Below are 18715 nucleotides of genomic sequence, written 5' to 3' on the forward strand. Positions count from 1 at the left end.
AAGAAAGAAAGAAAGAAAGAAAGAAAGAAAGAAAGAAAGAAAGAAAGAAAGAAAGAAAGAAAGAAAGAAAGGAAGGAAGGAAGGAAGGAAGGAAGGAAGGAAGGAAGGAAGAAAGAAAGAAAGAAAGAAAGAAAGAAAGAAAGGAAGAAAGGAAGAAAGAAAGAAAGAAAGAAAGGAAGAAAGAAAGAAAGAAAGGAAGGAAGGAAGGAAGGAAGGAAGGGAAAGAAAGAAAGAAAGAAAGAAAGAGGAGGGAGGGAGGGAGGGAGGAAAAGAAAAGTGCCTGGTTCAATTTTTAAAATCAGCAATCATCTCTGGTTACACTGGAGCGCTGTACTGAGGGTCAGTGAATGGTGGTGATGACAATGGGGATGGGTTGGGCCAGCAGAGTGTCACCACGGTGACAGGAGAGTGCTGCCCGAGACTGGCTCCCTGGCAGCGTGGCTCCTTTTGGTTAAACACATAAACTACCATAAAAACCTCGATTATAACGACTACCATGGTGATCATTTCAACGCACTGAATTATATTACAAAAACAGAACAAACAAAAGCCGGGACACAACTGAAGAGTGCGAGAAGTAGGAGCAATGGTATAGTATGTAATTTATGTTTATTAGCAGGGGTTTCAACCGCCTGAATGGCTTGGGCCTGCCAGCACTGTGGTTGACTCATGTTTGAGATCTCCAACAAGTAGCAATAAAAAACCTTTATGGCTCCCACGCTCCTTCCATACCTATTTATTCTATCTCTTTTTTTTCCTGTTTTTAAGCCACCCTTTTTGTTTTCTTCTTGCTTATTAGTTGGTTACCATGGAGATCATGACATCAGTAATCTTGACTCAGCTTAATGGTCTGGAGGCAAGAGACAGGATAAAGGTTTTTTTTTTCCCTAAAGAGCTTCGACCCCAGAGAACAGCAGTGGTGTGAGGATGGAGGGCTGAGGGCTTTGAGCTGCTCCTGTAACAGGGAGCAATGTGCTGGGACGGCGGGCTCCCTGGGCTGAGGCAGCCCGGGGTGGGCAGGAAAGTAGTCGGCACTTCGGTTTCCGGGCCCACTTATTCCTTTGCCTCTGATATACACAAATGTCACTTTCCCTTCAGAGCTGGTGAGTGTGTCAGTGAAGACAACTAAACTCAGACGGCTTTATAAAAATCACAAAACTGGAAAACTTTGAATCCACCTGAGCCCCTTGGGAATGTATAACCTCTCTAGGTTCCTGGATGGCTTGTCTGTTTCCCTAGTCTTTCCCATCTCCCAAGAAAGCATATCCTACTTTTTAAAACTAGAATTTATTTATTTTTAAAATCATTTTATTTCTTGTCATCATGATAAGCATACTCTTTAATTCTTATCCCTTATGTCCCCCCCTCCCCCCACCCCCTTCTCTGATAACCATCAGTTTGTTCTCTATAGTTAAGAGTCTGGTTCTTGGTTTGTCTCTCTCTCTCTCTTTCATTTTTTTTCCTTTTTAAACTAGAATTTATTAACAAGATACAACATCTAAAAGCTTTCATGAAAAGACCTAACAGATTTATAATATGTGCATCCATGGACAAAATTCACTTCATAATGAGTAGAGCTATGTTTTTATAATTCCTCCATGGGCCAGAGGGAGGGGGCCAGCCCCACGGGGGCCTTCTTGGTCTGTAGTCTGTGTGTACATTATTGTTATCACCATGGGGGGGGGCGCTATTTGATATTAACAGATGTATTTCATTCCCGTCCCTGTTGACTCATGGCCTCTTCTGACCCTTCAGGTAGCAGCCAGGGGACGCCAGCCATTGGACAGAGAGCCGCAGGAGAGTAAGTGGGCCAGTTCTCTGCTTTTTCATTTCAAAACTGACGGCAGATTGAGAAAAGGTTTTTGAATCTCAAAAAAGCCTGACTTTTGAGTATCAGAAGTCAGAGTTGATGCCTCAAACAACAGATTTCAAAAGAACCCATGGTGATTGCAACGTCTGTTGTCCCAAAACTGGAAAGGGGAGGAAAATAGGAAGAAAAGAGAGACAAGTACAGAACAGGTCTCTCCTTCCCTCTGGTTAAAGCCATAAAAGGGCAAGACAGGGACAGGATCCTCACAGAGGTTTTGGAGAATATGGGAGCAGAGAGATCTGTGCCTCACAGACATGCCCCTGCCCCCTGTTCTGAGAAGGGTGGAGATGGCTGAGGGTGGTGTCAGGGCAAGAAAGGAGATAAGGCAGGTCATGAGCTTCTCAAAGCCCAGAGGGAGGCAGGAGTGAGGGAGGCAGAGAGGGAAGCAGAGGGGGTGAACGGAAGACAGAGAGGGGTGTGGGGGAAAGGGATATATATTGAGAAAGAGCACGCTGCAGTCAACACCATGCCTGACTCCAAAGTTCTCAAGGCCGTGAAGAGGGATTGTCCCCACTAGAAGTAGTTAAGTGCCAACTGAGGACCTGGATGCCAAAATAAGGGATGGGCTGAGGACGAGCTATTGTTCTGAAACCCTGTGGATGCCTGTGAGGACACCCCACAATGGCTCCCCCAACCCCTCTGTGCCCTCATGATGCCATGATGATTCACGGGCTCCTGAGAACTGTGATGTCTTCCCCACTGACAAAATAAATAAATAAAAGAGGGAAAATTCCTGAATGGACTCCTTTTAAACTTTAAATGGTAAAATTTACTTGGAACTGATGGATTACTTCTCCCATCAGGTGGAGTGGAGACTCCACGGAGAGTTTCAGTGGAGCCAGAAGAAAATGGGAAAATGGAAGACTGCCATTTTGCAGACCTCATTATCTGACTTGTAACATTTATATCTGACAATAAGAAAGAGGGCTTCCTGCATACTGATGATTTACTTAGACAAAGCAAACCCATTGCAAAGAGAAATCATCTTTTTAAAGTGTGGAATCATAACTTTCATTTTCAAATTCTAAAACTTCATGTTTTTTTATTCAAGAAAGAGTAGCTTTACCTTTGACCTAGCAAAATAGTTTCCAGGATTTACTGAAAGGAAGTAATGATGAATGTACTAAAAAATAATAAGGATGGACATGATAGTATTGTTCATAATGATACAATTTGGATAGAAACTGAAATGACCAACATTAGGGAATTGGCTACCGACAACAGTGGTGGTGAATCTTGGGATCTGGCACCAGGATGCTGGGATCCCAAAGCCTGAGCTTAGCAGCCGTCTGGCCTCGGGTAAGTTATGTCACACAGGACATCAGAGGCACGAAGACAATGGATGCTACATTCCAAAGAAGCTCTTCTTGCAAAAACCTTCAAAGCAGGTGGGCAAGTACTGGCTAAATGACTTTTAAACCCCTCATTCACAATGAGGATATAAAAGGGTAAGAAGAACACAGACATAAGAGAAGATTCTTCTGGAGATTTCCTCAGTGAGAAACTGATGCACTCTGGGTCATATGCCACTCTACCCTAAAGAGAAGACATGGGGATGGCCTCGTCTTTGACTTTAAGTCTCAAGAAAAGGGTTTGGGGGCCCTCAGCGACCCTCACGTGAGTTCCCACAGTTAGTGGACACGGCGGACTACTATGTGATTTCTGCCCAAGAGAGCTGAAGGGCACGACAGGCAGGCCGGCTGCTGCTAGGTGACGAAGGGAAGGTGGCCTGCAGCGGCCACCTGTTGGCAGGTGTGGACTGTTATCAGAGGATCTTCCTATAGGGCCACCTAAAGGGGAAATTAAGACAGACTCAGGCTGCAGAGCTAGAGGGTGCATGGCCTGCACTAGGGGGTGCAGGTGGGAGGCCCCCAGTGACAGGAATCTCTGAGGAAACCAAGCACCGCTCATGAGAAACGGAGTCCGGCCCACAGAGCAGGTGCCTTCTGATGACGGTGGCAGTCAAGTGCAGACGTCCTGCTCCCCCAGCGGCTCCTCCCTGCCCTGGCCCCCCAGTTTCACAAGGACCAGGAATATAGCTAAATAACAAGAAACTAACAGGCTTAAAGAAAACAACCCTGAACTATAACAAGCTAAATAGATGCTAGATAAGTGGGGGCATGGTGAGTTAGAGAGAAAGGGGCTACTCCGCCCTCCTTCCCCAGCTACAGGCTTCAGGAGGGAGAGGGGGAACTCATCTTCGGATGAAAATTGAGTTTTGATTATAACAGGAAGCAAAACTGGACATTTTGTGGGATGAAGATGAGGTTTTGTGATTTGGAGTAGTGGCCCACGCAACTTCCATTACCTAAAATTGTCCAGAAAAGTCACAGGCCTTGCCCACTTTCCGCCTGGCCACAGTGAACATATTTACAGAGCGGCAGAAGGCAGAAATCAAGCGGGTTCATCATTATTCCCACAAGTCCTGCTGGGCTTAATGCTCTGTTACATAACCGAACCTCTCCTAACCTGTTTGCTCCACCGCAAAATGGGGACAATGACAGCCCAACTTCTGTGAGCACGGGATGCAGGTGTGTGACAGAGAGCCCGGCACAGAAAGTACTCATGGACGGTTAGGGGTTGCTCGTTACGGGGCAAGTGCAACCATTAAAAGGACACTCTGGAATACTTAGTAATGTGCAAAGACATTCATAACATATTCAGCAAAAATGTGTGTTTCAAAACACCATATTTGATCGCGTATATTTTTTTTCACAGAAAAAAATCTAAAAGTAAAAACACCAAAATATTAACAAAGGTGACCTAGAGAGAAAGGACCGCAGCTTTTACAGATTTTCTTTGTATTGATTTTTCCTAAAATTTCTACCATGAATATGGACTTCTTTTGTAATGACCTATTTTTTTTTTCAAATATTTATTTATTTATTTGACAGAGAGAGACACAGTGAGAGAGGGAACACAGGCAGGGGGAGTGGGAGAGGGAGAAGCAGGCTTCCGGCCGAGCAGGGAACCCGATGCGGGGCTCGATCCCAGGACTCTGGGATCATGTCCTGAGCCGAAGGCAGACGCCCAACGACTGAGCCACCCAGGTGCCCCTATTTTTTTTTTTAATCAAGAGGAAAAGAGGTAACTTCTCAAGTCAGCATCTGCAGCTCTAATTGTCCCCTTTGTCATTTTACATCCCCAGCTACTTTAAAATACACAAAGCAAAGCCTCCTGTTGGTGCTGCCATGCCTTTCCTCCCTGAAGGCGGATTGTGAAGCAGCCACTTAGCTGTGAAGGCCAGTTCCTGCCCCGGGGAGCTCAGGTCCACCCAGGAGCCCGGCTTGGCTGTGGCCTTCCAGAGCGCCAGCAGGCAGCTGATGTATCCTGAGGCACTTCTGGACCTCAGTGGCATTCATTACTCTGGCTCTGCAGGGAACAGAATGCATTTTTTTTCTTCCTACCGGGTTGTGGCAAGAACCCATCAGCATCCAGGAAAGCCTCAGGATTCTTTTTTTTTCTGTTGGGAGCTGTTTTAAAAGCAGTAACACTAGGAAAGGTGGACTCAAACAAAGGACAGGATGGTGGCTTAAAAACCACTCTTGTGGTTTGGATGGGCTTTATTTTTTTTCCTCCTGCTGTTGGAGCTCTTCTAAATGTGCATGCAGGCCTACAGGAGGCTGATGAGCCAGAGAGGGTAAGGCCAGGAAGATAAGATCAGGAGAGATCAGATTTTAGAAAAATTTCTGCTTTCAAAATAACTGAAGCTAGTATTATGGGTGCACAGTCAACCAAGCATGACACTGTCCAGGAGTGGTGGGAAAGCCCCGCTTCTGAGGTACACTGCCCAGCCGTGGCCTTGAGTGGACCAGCACTTTGCCACTTATTAGCAGGAATGCTGGGGCTCATCTAAGAATGAGAGAGTGCAAAATGGTGCACTCACTTGGGTAAACAGTTTGGAAGTTCCTCAAAATGTTGAACATAGAGCTACCATATGAACCAGCAATTCTATTCCTAGGTATATACACCCAAGAGAAATAGAAACATATAGCCACATAAAAACCTGTGCAGGAATATTCATTGCAACATGGTGGAAACAACTCAAATGTCCACTGTCTGATGAATGGATAAATAAAACGTAGCATATACATATAATATTCTTAAGCAATATAAAGGAATCAAGTAGGGGCGCCTGCGTGGCTCAGTCAGTTAAGCATCTGCCTTCAGCTCAGGACATGATCCCAGGGTCCTGGGATTGAGCCCAACATAGGGCTCCCTGCTCAGTGGGGAGGTCTGCTTCTCCCTCTCCCTCTGTGCTCGCTCTCTGTTTCTCTCTCTCTCCCAAGTAAATAAATAAAATCTTTAAAAAAAAAAAAAAGGAATCAAGTACTGATACACACAATAAAATGGATGAACCTTATAAACATGCTAAGAGAACGCAGACAGTCCCAAAATGCCACATCGTATAATTCTACTTCTATAAAATGTCCAGAATAGGCAAATTCATGGAAACAGAAAATAAATTAGTAGTTGCCTAGGGCTGGGGGAAGGGGTGGGTAGGGAGTAGCTACTAATGGCTTTCTTTTCTAGGATGACAAAAAAGTTCTAAAATTAGATGATGTTTGCCCAACCGTGTAATATATTAAAAACTAATAAATTGTATAATTTAAACGGGCGAATTGCATGGCATATGACTTATGTCTCAATAAAACTGTTAAAGAGAGGGAGGGAGGGAGGGATGGAGAGAGGGAAAGAGAGATTGATTGTCCTACAATATCTATTCTAGAAAATGAGGAAAAGATGTAGGATTGATTTTTGATGATGCTGAGATTGTTAAGAAGTAACTTTACTTTTCACAGTCTCTTAGCTTATCACAGCCCAAAAAGCTCATTTTGGCATTTTTTTGCAGCCCAATTTCTAAACAATGAATGTCCAGGCTTGTCAATTATGCCACTAGCACATATCCTTTCCAACCCTGGCCTCCCATGCACACCTTCAGTCACTTATCCAAGGCATCTACTCGAGCACTTTCTAAGAACACTGTGAAGCCCCATGTAGCATGGAACTGAGTATCAAGAAATTTATAACAACATAACCTATGTATGGGATCCTAATTTTTTTCCTCCTTTCCCAGTAGCTACCACTATCATTTCAAAAGGTTTGCAATAATAAGCTGGAGAGAGAAGTGCCGACAGCCTGATCAGCTGGTGTCTAAAAATTGACCCTGGCACACCAGCTCGGCCCTGTGTGTCTGCTCCTTCCCAGCCAAGCCCAGCCGGGGTCAGACTGGCCTGGAATCGGACTCAAGAATGAAGGACTCAGCCAAGAGGAAAATCCAAACCCCTCTGGGGGAAAGCCAATTATCTGTGGGTCACCTTTTGATTAAGTAGCTGGTGCCAAAGATCTGGGAGATCCCAAAAGGTCTCTGTCAAGCCATCTTCCTTTTCTGTGGTTTGGTCTTCCTACAATGAGTTATGATAGCAGCACTTTCACTTTTTAGAGTGAAAATTCTATATATTCATATAGAGAATATATATGTCATGGTTGAAGGCAGGGGTCTGTCATCCAACTGCCTGGATTTGAAGCTCTGCCAGTGAATTAGTCTTTGGACAAGTCATTTACCTTCCTTCCCTGCAAGCCTGTTTTCTTTAGGTACATTGAGGAGCACAGTAGCAGTGACAATTTATAAGTGCTGATGTGAGCATCAGATGGGATGATTCATGGGAAGCCTTTAGTAAGAACTCAATACTGTCAGGAGAAGTAGTTGTTGTTGTTATTATTTTGTAACCTCTCTAAGAGGAAGGAATTATGAGAATAAATCACTGATGTCACACGAGTCGTGCTGATATATATTGTATACTGCATATAATACTAAACTAGATAGTGTTCAGAGAATTGGAATGAAATGACCATGGAACTTGTACCGTTTGAAGGGCAAAAAAAAAGAGCTCATGAAGGAACTTATGTAAATTATTCTAAGAATGTCAGAGAAAAGGGTTCACTATAAATAGGAGCAAATACTCTTCCTATAGGTAGTGCAAAGGGCTGAGAAATGGCTTGAAAAAGCACACTTGACTCATGGGCAGTGATTTAAAGTGCGTTAATTTCATTTCAAGATACTATCACCATCATCACATTAAGATGATCAGTGCATATACAATGTTGAAAAACATGCGTATGTATTTTTAGCAACCTCTACCAAGGAGATGCTAATGGGCTGATTTTAAAACACAGCCACACACCCTGACCACAAATACAACCAAGGGAGTCTAACTAGGGGCAGCCAAAGTTTCCAAGTTTGAAGAAGGGGTTGGGAAACAACCAAGCTGGGGAAAATCTAGCAGGTGCTGGGAGAATAATGCAATTTCCTAGGGCAGCAGATGCACAAGTGAAACAGTATCCAGTAACAGTCCATCAGATGGTAATTATAGCTGGACTGGGGAAGAACAGCCGAGATGAAAAGGGACAATTCAAAGGGTAACTGAATGCCAGTGAGTGACATCTTCCTGAGAGATCACATACCAGGAAAAAGCGGGCCAGCACTTAGCTCTGAGAAAGGGGGGTTAAATAAACTGTCATTTTCCTTTGTAGAAGGACAAAGGGAAAATGGAGGCCTCAAAGAATTCATTAGTCAAGATTTTAAAAGACCATCACTAATAAACCACCACAAAAAATAACAACAGGCATCGATTAGACTGAAAGTAAGATTCCTGCGTCATCTGAAAGATGATGGCTTGGTCTGGTCCCCAAAATTTGGGGGGGGGAGAAAGATGAGTTCACACTATAATTCTATGAATCCCGTAAACCAAGATGAAGAACTAAAGACACTGAAGTGGATGATGGGGAGCATCTATGAGACTGAAGCAAGGGTAGGAGCTGTTTCAGCTCAAGGCAGATTTTCTGGTATTTCATATCACAAATAAGACTCATTTGAGGGGCGCCTGGGTGGCTCAGTCGTTAAGCGTCTGCCTTCGGCTCGGGTCATGATCCCAGGGTCCTGGGATCGAGCCCCGCGTCGGGCTCCCTGCTCAGCGGGGAGCCTGCTTCTCCCTCTTCCACTCCCCCTGCTTGTGTTCCCTCTCTCGCTGTGACTCTCTCTGTCAAATAAATAAATAAAATCTTTAAAACAAAACAAAACAAAACAAATAAGACTCATTTGAAATCCCGGTCTTAGAAAGGAAACAGCGCTTCAGAACAAAGGCATTCCCTACCAAGTGATTGTGCAGACCCCAGTGTGGATCCTCCTCCTGAGTCTGGCTCTCAATACGGGGGCCAGTGTGGCCCCTCTCCCATCCCTGGCTCAACTAGCCAAAACAGTCCTACATTAATACTGACACTAGCCTGTGAGCTCCCAGAGAGCAGGGGTCAAAGTCATCTCTGTATCCCTATGTGGGAGAAGGAAAGGAAAGAAAATAGAACCACCTCAAAGTCAGTGTGGCTCAAACTGCTCCACAGTCTTTAATACGGCCATTCAATTAATTCAGCCAAATTTTGAGTATTTTCCTGATCATAGTTTTCATGCATGTGGGCCATACGTTGATTCATTTTTTTAAAAATTTCCATTACAATAATTCTCACAATGTGAGGCCAAGATGGCCAATTCAAGCTGAGAAATGAGTCTTCCAAGCCTGTCCCATGTGGTTACAGTCTTGGTCAGAAAAAAGCCTTCTCTCTTATCCATGAATCTACACTGGTTGACTGTGGAGATATCATGATGAATCTTTGGGACCTACCTCTGTAATATGTGATGAAAACCATTTACATGTTTTCCAGGTCCTTTCTTATGGCCCGATATGGGGCAGGCTGTCAATTAATACTAACGATAGGGAAGGTACTATGGCAGGGACACCTATCATCCAAACCAGGCAGAAACAACCAGGGCCTTGAGGTGGGGTGGGGGCATATTTCCCTGCCATGCAGTGATGAATTTCAATCACTGCTGGCTTGTGCCAGATTCAAATTGGCAACCCACTGAGATGAAACACTCTCTATCCCATTATTCATGCCTGGAGTGATCTGTTCCCTTGAAGAGTGGCTTCCCAGGTGAAAGCAAGGGAATGGATGGTCACTCTGAGATGGTTTAAGTAGGATAAAAGGTATGAAAGGCAAGTGCCCAGCCGGAGAAATGTGCAGACATGGTAAAGGAGCCATATAGCCTCCATGTGCTAGAGGAGATAGCAAACTTAAAGGGAAAATAAAAGGAGTTCATTTAGTAATGACAGTCACTCAGCTTCACCAAGTTCAATGGCTGCAACACTATTGTTCTCCTAAGAAAACAATGCTCTTAGGACTCGATAGAAATTCCTCCTAGAAAATTTCTATTTGGCTCACCTTGTCTCAGATGATTGGCCTAAAGCATGAAATCCAACTAAAATATTGAAAAGAAAAAAAATAATTTAAAATAATATAATTTGGCATTTTAACTTTTGAATATCCAGGCCCGTCCCATGTGGATTATGGTTTTGATAATCCTTTGATCAAACTTTTAAGATTTCTAAAATATTTACTAAATCTTGTTTGCTGAATCTACATCTTTACTAAAACCTTCTCAAGGAGGAGTACAATAAGTAGCAGCAGAAGTGTTTCTTCAAAAGTCAAAATTCACTGATACGATAGACAACACGGCCACAGCACCGCAGGTACTAAGCATCAGCCCTACCCGTCTGGTAAGTGGTTGTCTTCCTGGATGAGTGATTTAAACAGTCCATCCTCTGCTGTGCCTTGAAATAAGCCAGGGCTCTATGGGGCGGGGCGGGGCGGGGGGGGGGGGTTGGCGCACAGCACACTGAGATCACCACAGAAAAGGTTACTAAATGTAAGTAATGATTCAACTCATACCAACCTGGGAAGTCATGATAAGATTGTTCTGAATGCAGCAAAATGTTTTCTCTGGCTTTCTCCCCACCTGGAGCTCCAGGCTCTGGAGATTCCTGGGGGTTGGGGTGGGGAGAAGCTTTTGGTATTCAGAAAAATGTTGCTCTTGATAACCAGGTGGATTTCTCCCCTTCCCTGAACTGGCTTAAGGTGCCAGAGCCGTGTGAAGGCTTCTCCTGGCCCAATAATATGGTCTGTCCATCCTTGAAGGAGTCTCAGCCATGACTGCGAAAGGGCAGCATCTCTCCTCCTTACCCTGATCTGACACAGAAGCTGCATCCTTGTGCAGGGAGGCACCTTTTCCTGGGATCAGCTTGACTCTACGGAAGCTGTGTTTCAGGGTGCCATAGAAGAAGGCACCCTCTCTGACCCCAAGGCACTCTCCTTGTGGCAAACCTGTGGGTCTTGGCTTTCATTCCAAAGGAGTCCACTCCCAGGATCTCTACACGAAAACAGACCATCTGGTGGCCATCCCCAAGGTCCTCCAGATGGGCTCGGGCACTCTTATCTTTAGTGTGGACAGAGCGTAAGCTGCAGTGCTCTGGGCCATGCTACCTAGAATATACCCATGATCCTGGATGAAATAGATGCATCTGAGAATTGCTTTAAAATGATAAGGAGGAAGGAGAAGTGGGTGGGGGTGTAGAAGATCCAAAATGGGCCAAGAATTGTAAGAATTGGAAATTTTTGAAGCTCAGTGCCAGGTATCTGGGAGTTTCAGTGCTACTCAACATGTGGTGTGAGACAGGTGCCCATCTACAAACTGTCATTGGTCTTCGAAGATGTAAGCATAGAGATGGAGAGAAGCACTCAGCAGCTTTTATAACAATTGGACAGAGTAATTCTGTGTCTGTTAAATCTAATAATAAAATAACTGGACTTGAGTTTTGTCTCCCTTTGTTTTTAAACTCATTTTTAAGGAATTCACCTTTTATAAAACTATCCATCTATGATGGATTGTACATTAAAAGAAAAAGAAAAAGAAGATAAAGTCCCTCAGCACAGACAGTAGGAGAAGCCCTGCTTTATCTGGTTCTCTCTACTTCGGTATATGCTTGACATTTTCCATAATAAAGAGTTAGGAGGGGAAAGAACTGCTATTGATTTTTAGTCGCTCCTCAAATATAAAGTTAGAACTTACCAGAAAAGAAATATAAATTTATTGTCTGTTTTAACAAATGTAAAGATGAGTGCAGAATTTAAGTAGCCTTGCTTACAGTGAGCAGGTGCCACTAAGCCGGGTTTTGATGGAGCCCCCCATTTGCAGAGTGGGAACTTCGGGCAGCTGAACGACATACTTCCTGCAGCGCTGGGGTCCCCAAGCTCTTTATTTGAGCACCATTTCGAGCAACTCCTTGGCAAAGGTTTTGGAGAGTTAAAACCTTCCACTTTCTTCTTTCCTCTCTCACAATGGACAAATGTCAGCACACAGGGAATTTTGTTTTTCGACTTATTTAAATGGAAGTGCATACAAATACTACAAGCCTATGTATGTAAGTCAACTTGACAAGATCATGTTTTTTCCAGCTAATTCATTGAACATGGCCGTGTGCACACACACGTACGTTTCCAGTGAAAGTGCAATCTAGGTTCCATTTTGGTTTCTTCTGTTCTGGTCATAAACGCATCCCAGGCTTGTTCACTTTAAGGCTAAGCCCCGTGCCACCCCAGGGCAGCTAATATGTTCCTGTTAATCCTCCTGACCCCCCACAGAGGAGATAAAACAAACCCAGCTTAGGACCCAAACATCTCAAACGCAGCCAGCTTTACGGTCTCTGTCAGCTTTGTCTGACTTGGGGATGCCCCCTTTCGCCTTGCAAGCAAAACATCGATGGAAAGGGGGAATCTGCGTTTGAGGAAGGAGAAAGAGAACAGACATACGCTGGGATTCTGACTCCAGGCCACTTGTGCCGAGACACAAAGCATCCCCATGGGGTCTGTCATCCAGGGATCAGGCCACCTCTGTTTCTGGGGCTTCTGCGAAATAACCACCTGAGGGAAAGGGCTGCAGGAGAGCCTCGGCAGGACGCCCCTGTAAGGGCATGAGCTCCAGGCTCCCTGTAATTAAGAAGCAGCCTGCTCCCGAGAAGACAGTGCTGCCACCCCATCTGCCACGCCCGCGTGCCTTGGCACGGCGCCTCCCTGCCTGCTGCCGCCCGGCTACCCACCGGATCCTTGGAGACCGCCTTTGATGGAGCGTTGATGCCAAGCTTTTCCAGAGGATAGACAATCTGTCGTCGCGGCCGCACGGGAACCAAGTAATGAAGGGCGGATGTCAGGGAGTGGGCATAGGAGCTCTGGAACTGAAAGACAGCAATCTCCGTTTTAGGGGAGAGAATGTCAGGGCGGTGCAGCACAGATGTGTGCACGCGGCTTCACAAATACAGAAGTCCGAACCCGGCCAAATCGGAGAGGGGGGGAAATCAGCAAATAAACAAACATACTTGTCGAGCAGAGGAATGAATTGTAGATAATGCCTGACACTAATGAAGATAATTACGAGAGTAATTACATTACTATCTCTGTGGGAATGACAGATAAACAAGTGGTTTGGTTTATGGGATTTTTCAGTACAAGTATTTTCCCCAGGAGGATATTCTTCTCCATAGTGATCATGAATCAGCTTGATTTGACCCCGTTAAGCTGTGTTATCTGCGTCCTGTTAACCTTTGCGTGTTTGGCACAAGCTGCTTTAAGAAGGCACATAGATAAAAACATCATTGAGGGGAGGCTGAGCGTAGACGTGGAAATCCTCCTGTTTGTGAAAGGCACAGCCACTCCAACCGGACCTTTGTTGATAAAAGACGTGTTTTAAAACAAAAAGATGAAACTGGAGAGTGGGGTGGGGGATAGGGAAATTGGATCACATTATTTTGACTTGTATTAATGCTAAAGTATGAGCCGGATTTATGCTTACTGTAACAGACTATGATAAATCATGTTTTAGGAGAATGTGTTAAATATTCATTTTACCCCATTTTTAAAACTTGGCAGAGAAAACTGAACATGGTGATTTTTATTTCTTTCACATTTATGAAATCAGAGGGGGTTCTGGTGAAACTAACTCAGGGTATTTCACCCATTTCAACCTTAAGAGTTGAACTGTGACACCAAAATCCCTAATGACATATTTATGGAATTTAAACTGGAAAACAAAGCAAGTAAAACTCAACTAAAACTAGGGGCAGTTTAATAAATAAGATGGTAAACGTATGGCTTGGCTGCTATTTGAAACCACTACCCCGCCCCCCCCCCCCCGCCCCGCCCCACCACCAGGCATTTCTAAGAGCTTCTAAAAGGGATTTCTAAAATCCTTCACCATTGAACTTCACACCCTGACTTCACACACTGAAAAACAGAACCCAGGATTTCCTAGCCAGCGTTCTGCTTTTATGCTTGGAGGATCTCTCAGTACATGTCCTGGCAGGAGGGTGTGGGGAAAACCATCTTCATAATTCGAGCCCAATGTTCACTTTTACTATAGTCAAGGGATTTATAGCCGACCTTGGAAATTCTTACCTAAATTACCTGGTACTGCTTCTTACGCTTGTTTAAAGGTATATATGTAAATCAACTGGAAGTGCAGACTGAGAGGAAAAATCTGTCTCCAAATGTGTTTCTATATCCTACGTGAAATAGTGCATAACACGTTCCAAATTCTACACGATTGAGGTAAATATGTGAACGTTCAGTGAAATGTCAAAGATACAATTTTTTATTATGGATGCAAAAGGACTTTCTGGACCAACTGCAGGCAGTCATGATGCAGGCAACATCATGAATAAAAAGTAAGAATTTAATATCACATCCTGAAGGTCACCGCATTGGCGACTGGCCAAATGCAAAGTAAAAAGAAAATGTGTGAGACTAGGATTTTCCACCAGAACAGTTACCTTCCATCTCCTTAAGTTCAAATTTAGGGCATTCACATGCCTATCACATTGCATTTTGATAGGAAAAAAACCATCACTAGAGCATATTCTACCTCTCGCTAAAGATCTTTTCCATGTTTTTTCTTCTTCCCCGTTCCCTCTGTACTTCCCCAGAAGGCTTTTGTTAAATAAGGTACATTGGCAAAATTACTGGTTTGGGGAATGTACCGATAGACCTCAGATTGTTTTTAAGTTTAATGAATCAGATTATTTTAAAAATCTGCTTAGCTCATTTATGGTAACAAAGAAGAAACATGACAACATCCTGGGCTCTGGGCAGAGCATGAGAAAGATTTTGGTCATGAATGGGATATCATGGGACAACTTCTAGCTGGCCTAGTGATTGAATCTCATCACCTCTCAAGTCTACATGGAGCTGAGGACCAGCTGTCAGTGACGGAGGGATCGACTTGCCAGAAACAATACCTTGAGAAGCCAACTTGAAGAGACCCTTGCCTATGGAATAACCAGGACACTATGTGTGCGTGTGTGTGTGTGCGTGTGTGTGTGTGTGTATACCCACTGATGTGCACATGCACACATGTGTGCGACTCTTCTAGGCACTTGGACTGGGATGCAGCTTTGAACAAGACAGACAAACAGGGGCGCCTGGGTGGCTCAATCAGTTAAGCATCTGTTTTCAGCTCAGGTCATGGTCCCAGGGTCCTGGAATCGAGCCCCATGTCGGGCTCCCAGCTCAGTGGGGAGCCTACTTTTCTCTCTCCCTCTGCTGCTCCCCCTGCTTCTGCTCTCTCTCTCTCAAATAAATAAATAAAATCTTAAAAAAAAGACAATCACCTTTGCTTTGGTGATAAAAGATAATTTAGCTAGTGAAGAGTGCTCTGAAGACTTAATAGGGTAAGTGAAAGCAAGACAGAAGCAAATGAAGAGCTTGTAATCTGTGCATGTATGGATACACAGTAGATGGTGTTTACCACAAAAGGATTAGTCTACATAAGTATAACAGTGTTGGGCAGAGTTATAGAGGTATTTACTACATAAAGTTTACATCACCTTCATACATCTCCACTTTTTATCCATCACTCTTACAGCAGTGGTTATAGGGCTTATTTGGAATGCTGTGAGAGCACACCGATCTTATAGGATTGAATTGATTTGTTCTAGGAGTTCAAACAAAAATGTTCTTTGCTTGAAGAACATGATAGGATCACTTTGGCATTTCACTAAGGCCCCATAAGAAATTATTTGACTTCCATGTCCCTTAGAGCATTTTTGCACTTTTCAGTCTCTGTTTTGTCAATAGGAAAAAGCCAACAAATTGTTCACTAATTATAATGGTTGTGAATGTTTCTGAAATTCAGTCTTCGGACTTTCGCTATAGTGTAATACATAAAAGGGCCAATGTGGCCGTTTGAAATTCAGAGGCATGTTATAATCCAAATCCATTCAGCGAGGAAGGAATAAAATATGGCACATGACACAAATGACGTCTCGAAGGTTGATGACATTCTTTTACCTTGCCTTCCCTGATCTGTGGGTAAACAGGGTAGTAGAGACAGGACTTATAGCCTAAACGGAGGATCTCCTTCAGAAAAAACTTGGTGTAGTGCCGAAAGACAGGGTTCAGGGCAAAGTGATACAGGTGCCCATGTTCTTCACGCTGGTGGTGACTGAAGTAGATGAAATCTTCAATGTTGTAATGGGATCGTATGTACTCTACATCCTAAAAGAGAAGAGGGGAAAGGGCATCTAAGGATGTTTTAAGCAAATGGTGTGCATTTTGTCATGAAAATCTTGTAAAAATTACCTTGGGTACAATAGTAAGAAACGTGCTTTCCTCTCCTGTGATTTACTACCGCATTGTCACTGTTCAATTTTTGAAAATGGAAAATTACATTTCCTGAAAGTTCTGATGGCTTGTCTCTGAAGGGTGACCACACAGCTTTGGAATTTGTTCCTTACAGCCGTGGCTGTTAAAAACCTAGAGAGCCTCGAGTCTCTCCTAGTGGCCAGGTGACAGGACAGCAGCTTGTCACCACTGTTGGACAAGGGGAGCACCAGCTGGTCAGTATGACTGACTGACCATGTACAAAACTCAGCAGCAGGACAAACACAGCCACTGGTGTTCTCTGGACTCATTACTATTCTCTCTTCACCCATTAAGGTGGAAACATGCCGTCCCACAGGTCACACACTTTGACTGGCCCGTGTGGCTGGATTGGCCTACAATAAAACCACAAGACTAGGCCTTGTCCGTAGGCATTCCTTAAACTTTTTATGCCTCTCAAGTATTCTATTTTTAGCCCGTGGAAAGTAATTTAAAGGACTGGTGTTTACTTATACAAGAAAATATCAGGCATTCTGCTCCTGCTTCTACGGCTCTAATTCTGACCACCACTCTTGGTCCCCCACGCTGTGGGCAGGGAAGCAGGAGCTCATCCATGCTAACTGTGCACTGCTTCTCTTCCCCGCAGTGCACACTGTGGGGTGGGGGCACCATCCAGAGTGAGTGACTTTCTCTCATGACAAGAGCACGTAAACACACCTGCTATGCAGGAAAAATCAAACTATACGCACATTGGAAAGCACCTACTTATATTTCTTCTTATTTTCCGCAGTAGAATTGTCCTCAAAGCACACTTTCAAAAAGAGGAATTGGAGAATGCAAGGAACCTCATTTGCTCTGTTATCAGCAAAGCTGGCACTAGAAAATTCAGGAAACCGAAGTCTGTATTCAAGCCCATCAAGGTCCTTTGTCTTTACAGCCTCTGCCACAAAGCACGGAGGAAAGGGGGCTCGGGGTAACCAGGCCAGTGGTGGTAGCTGAGGGCAATTCTGGCAAGGTCTGACCTTTCCATCTGCACTGACCCTATAATTGCCTTAACACCCTAAGACTTTTCTTTAATTACCAAGAAGGCATCCCTCATTGTAAGATAAAATGAGTAATACAGGTAGAGCTGAGAAATCATTGAAAAACAAAAAGTGAAGAGCCTACAGAGGTTACTAGCTCAAAACAGCATATGGGCCATGTGCACCTAATTTTCCTCCCATCTCAAATCCCTTAAAATAACAACAAAAAATTATTTTTAAAGTAATGAGGTGGTGTGATTGGCAACACAAAAGTAGTCTACAGGGCACCCGGGTGGCTCAGTTGGTTAGGCATCTGCCTTAGGCTCAGGTCATGATCTCAGGGTCTTGGGATCAAGCCCCAAGTCAGCTCCCTGCTCAGAGGGGAGCCTGCTTCTCCCTCTCCTCCTTCTCACTCTCCTCCTGCTCATTCTCTCTCTCTCTCTCTATCTCTCGCTCTCACTTTCTCTCAAGTAAATAAAAATCTTAAAAAAAAAAAGGCAAAGTAGTCTTACCTTGGTAGGAAAGTTCTCTAACACTGGCTTACACCCTCTTAACCTGCCTACCATCTGCTAGGACCACCTACATTGAAGGTCACAAGAGGAAGCCAGACAACTGATGCCTCTTCCCAATTAGAGACTGGGATGGCCAGCCCTCCCAATGACTGAGCGATGCAATGCAGAAGCACATCTGTCAAGGATACCCATGCCAGCCAGCCATACTGATACTATAATCTTTCATTCATGACTTTCAGGGAAAACTGACGAAGGCAAAAGGTCAAAATAGAGAAACTACAAATTACTCCAGGGGAAAAGAGTCAGTCATGGAACGGAAGAGAGTTTTTTTAGAAAAAAATTCTACTCAGTGTCCTCAGAGATACCAAAAAGGATACTACATATAACATTAACAAACAAGCTGCTACAAAAAGGAATAAGAAAAGAACAAGGGAGAGACTTGGAAGTTAAATATATGAACCCTGAAATGAAAATTCAGATAGAGGGGTGCCTGGGTAGCTCAGTCCAGCTCTTAGTTTCAGCTCAGATCATGATCTCACTGTTGTGAGATCGAGCCCTGTGTCAGGCTCTGCTCAGCATGGAGTCTGTTTGAGATTCTTTCTCCCTCCATTTTCCTCCCCTTCTGCTCTTCCCCACTGCATGTGCACTCTCTCTCTAAAATAAATAAATGAAATCTTTTAAAAAGAAAATTCCCACAGAAGGCCTGCATAACAGAATGGACATGCCTGAAGACTGAATTAGGGATCCAGAAGACAAAATCAAGAGAGTCTCCT

The 18715-nt window shown here is 44.1% G+C and overlaps 1 protein-coding gene across 1 annotated transcript in view; it reads right to left on the reverse strand.

Annotated features, from left to right (window-relative positions):
- Positions 1–18715, reverse strand: part of CFAP61 (cilia and flagella associated protein 61) — a 290863-nt gene that overhangs the window by 141507 nt on the left and 130641 nt on the right. Inside the window, exons 15-16 of the mRNA XM_044918685.1 lie at positions 16097–16303; positions 12856–12990 (exon numbers count right to left, since the gene is read on the reverse strand). Coding sequence (XP_044774620.1) covers positions 12856–12990; positions 16097–16303 — 342 coding nt within the window. The remainder of the gene's footprint in view (positions 1–12855; positions 12991–16096; positions 16304–18715) is intronic.

This window comes from Neomonachus schauinslandi, chromosome 10, assembly GCF_002201575.2.
Source record: "Neomonachus schauinslandi chromosome 10, ASM220157v2, whole genome shotgun sequence".
Lineage (NCBI taxonomy): Eukaryota > Metazoa > Chordata > Mammalia > Carnivora > Phocidae > Neomonachus > Neomonachus schauinslandi.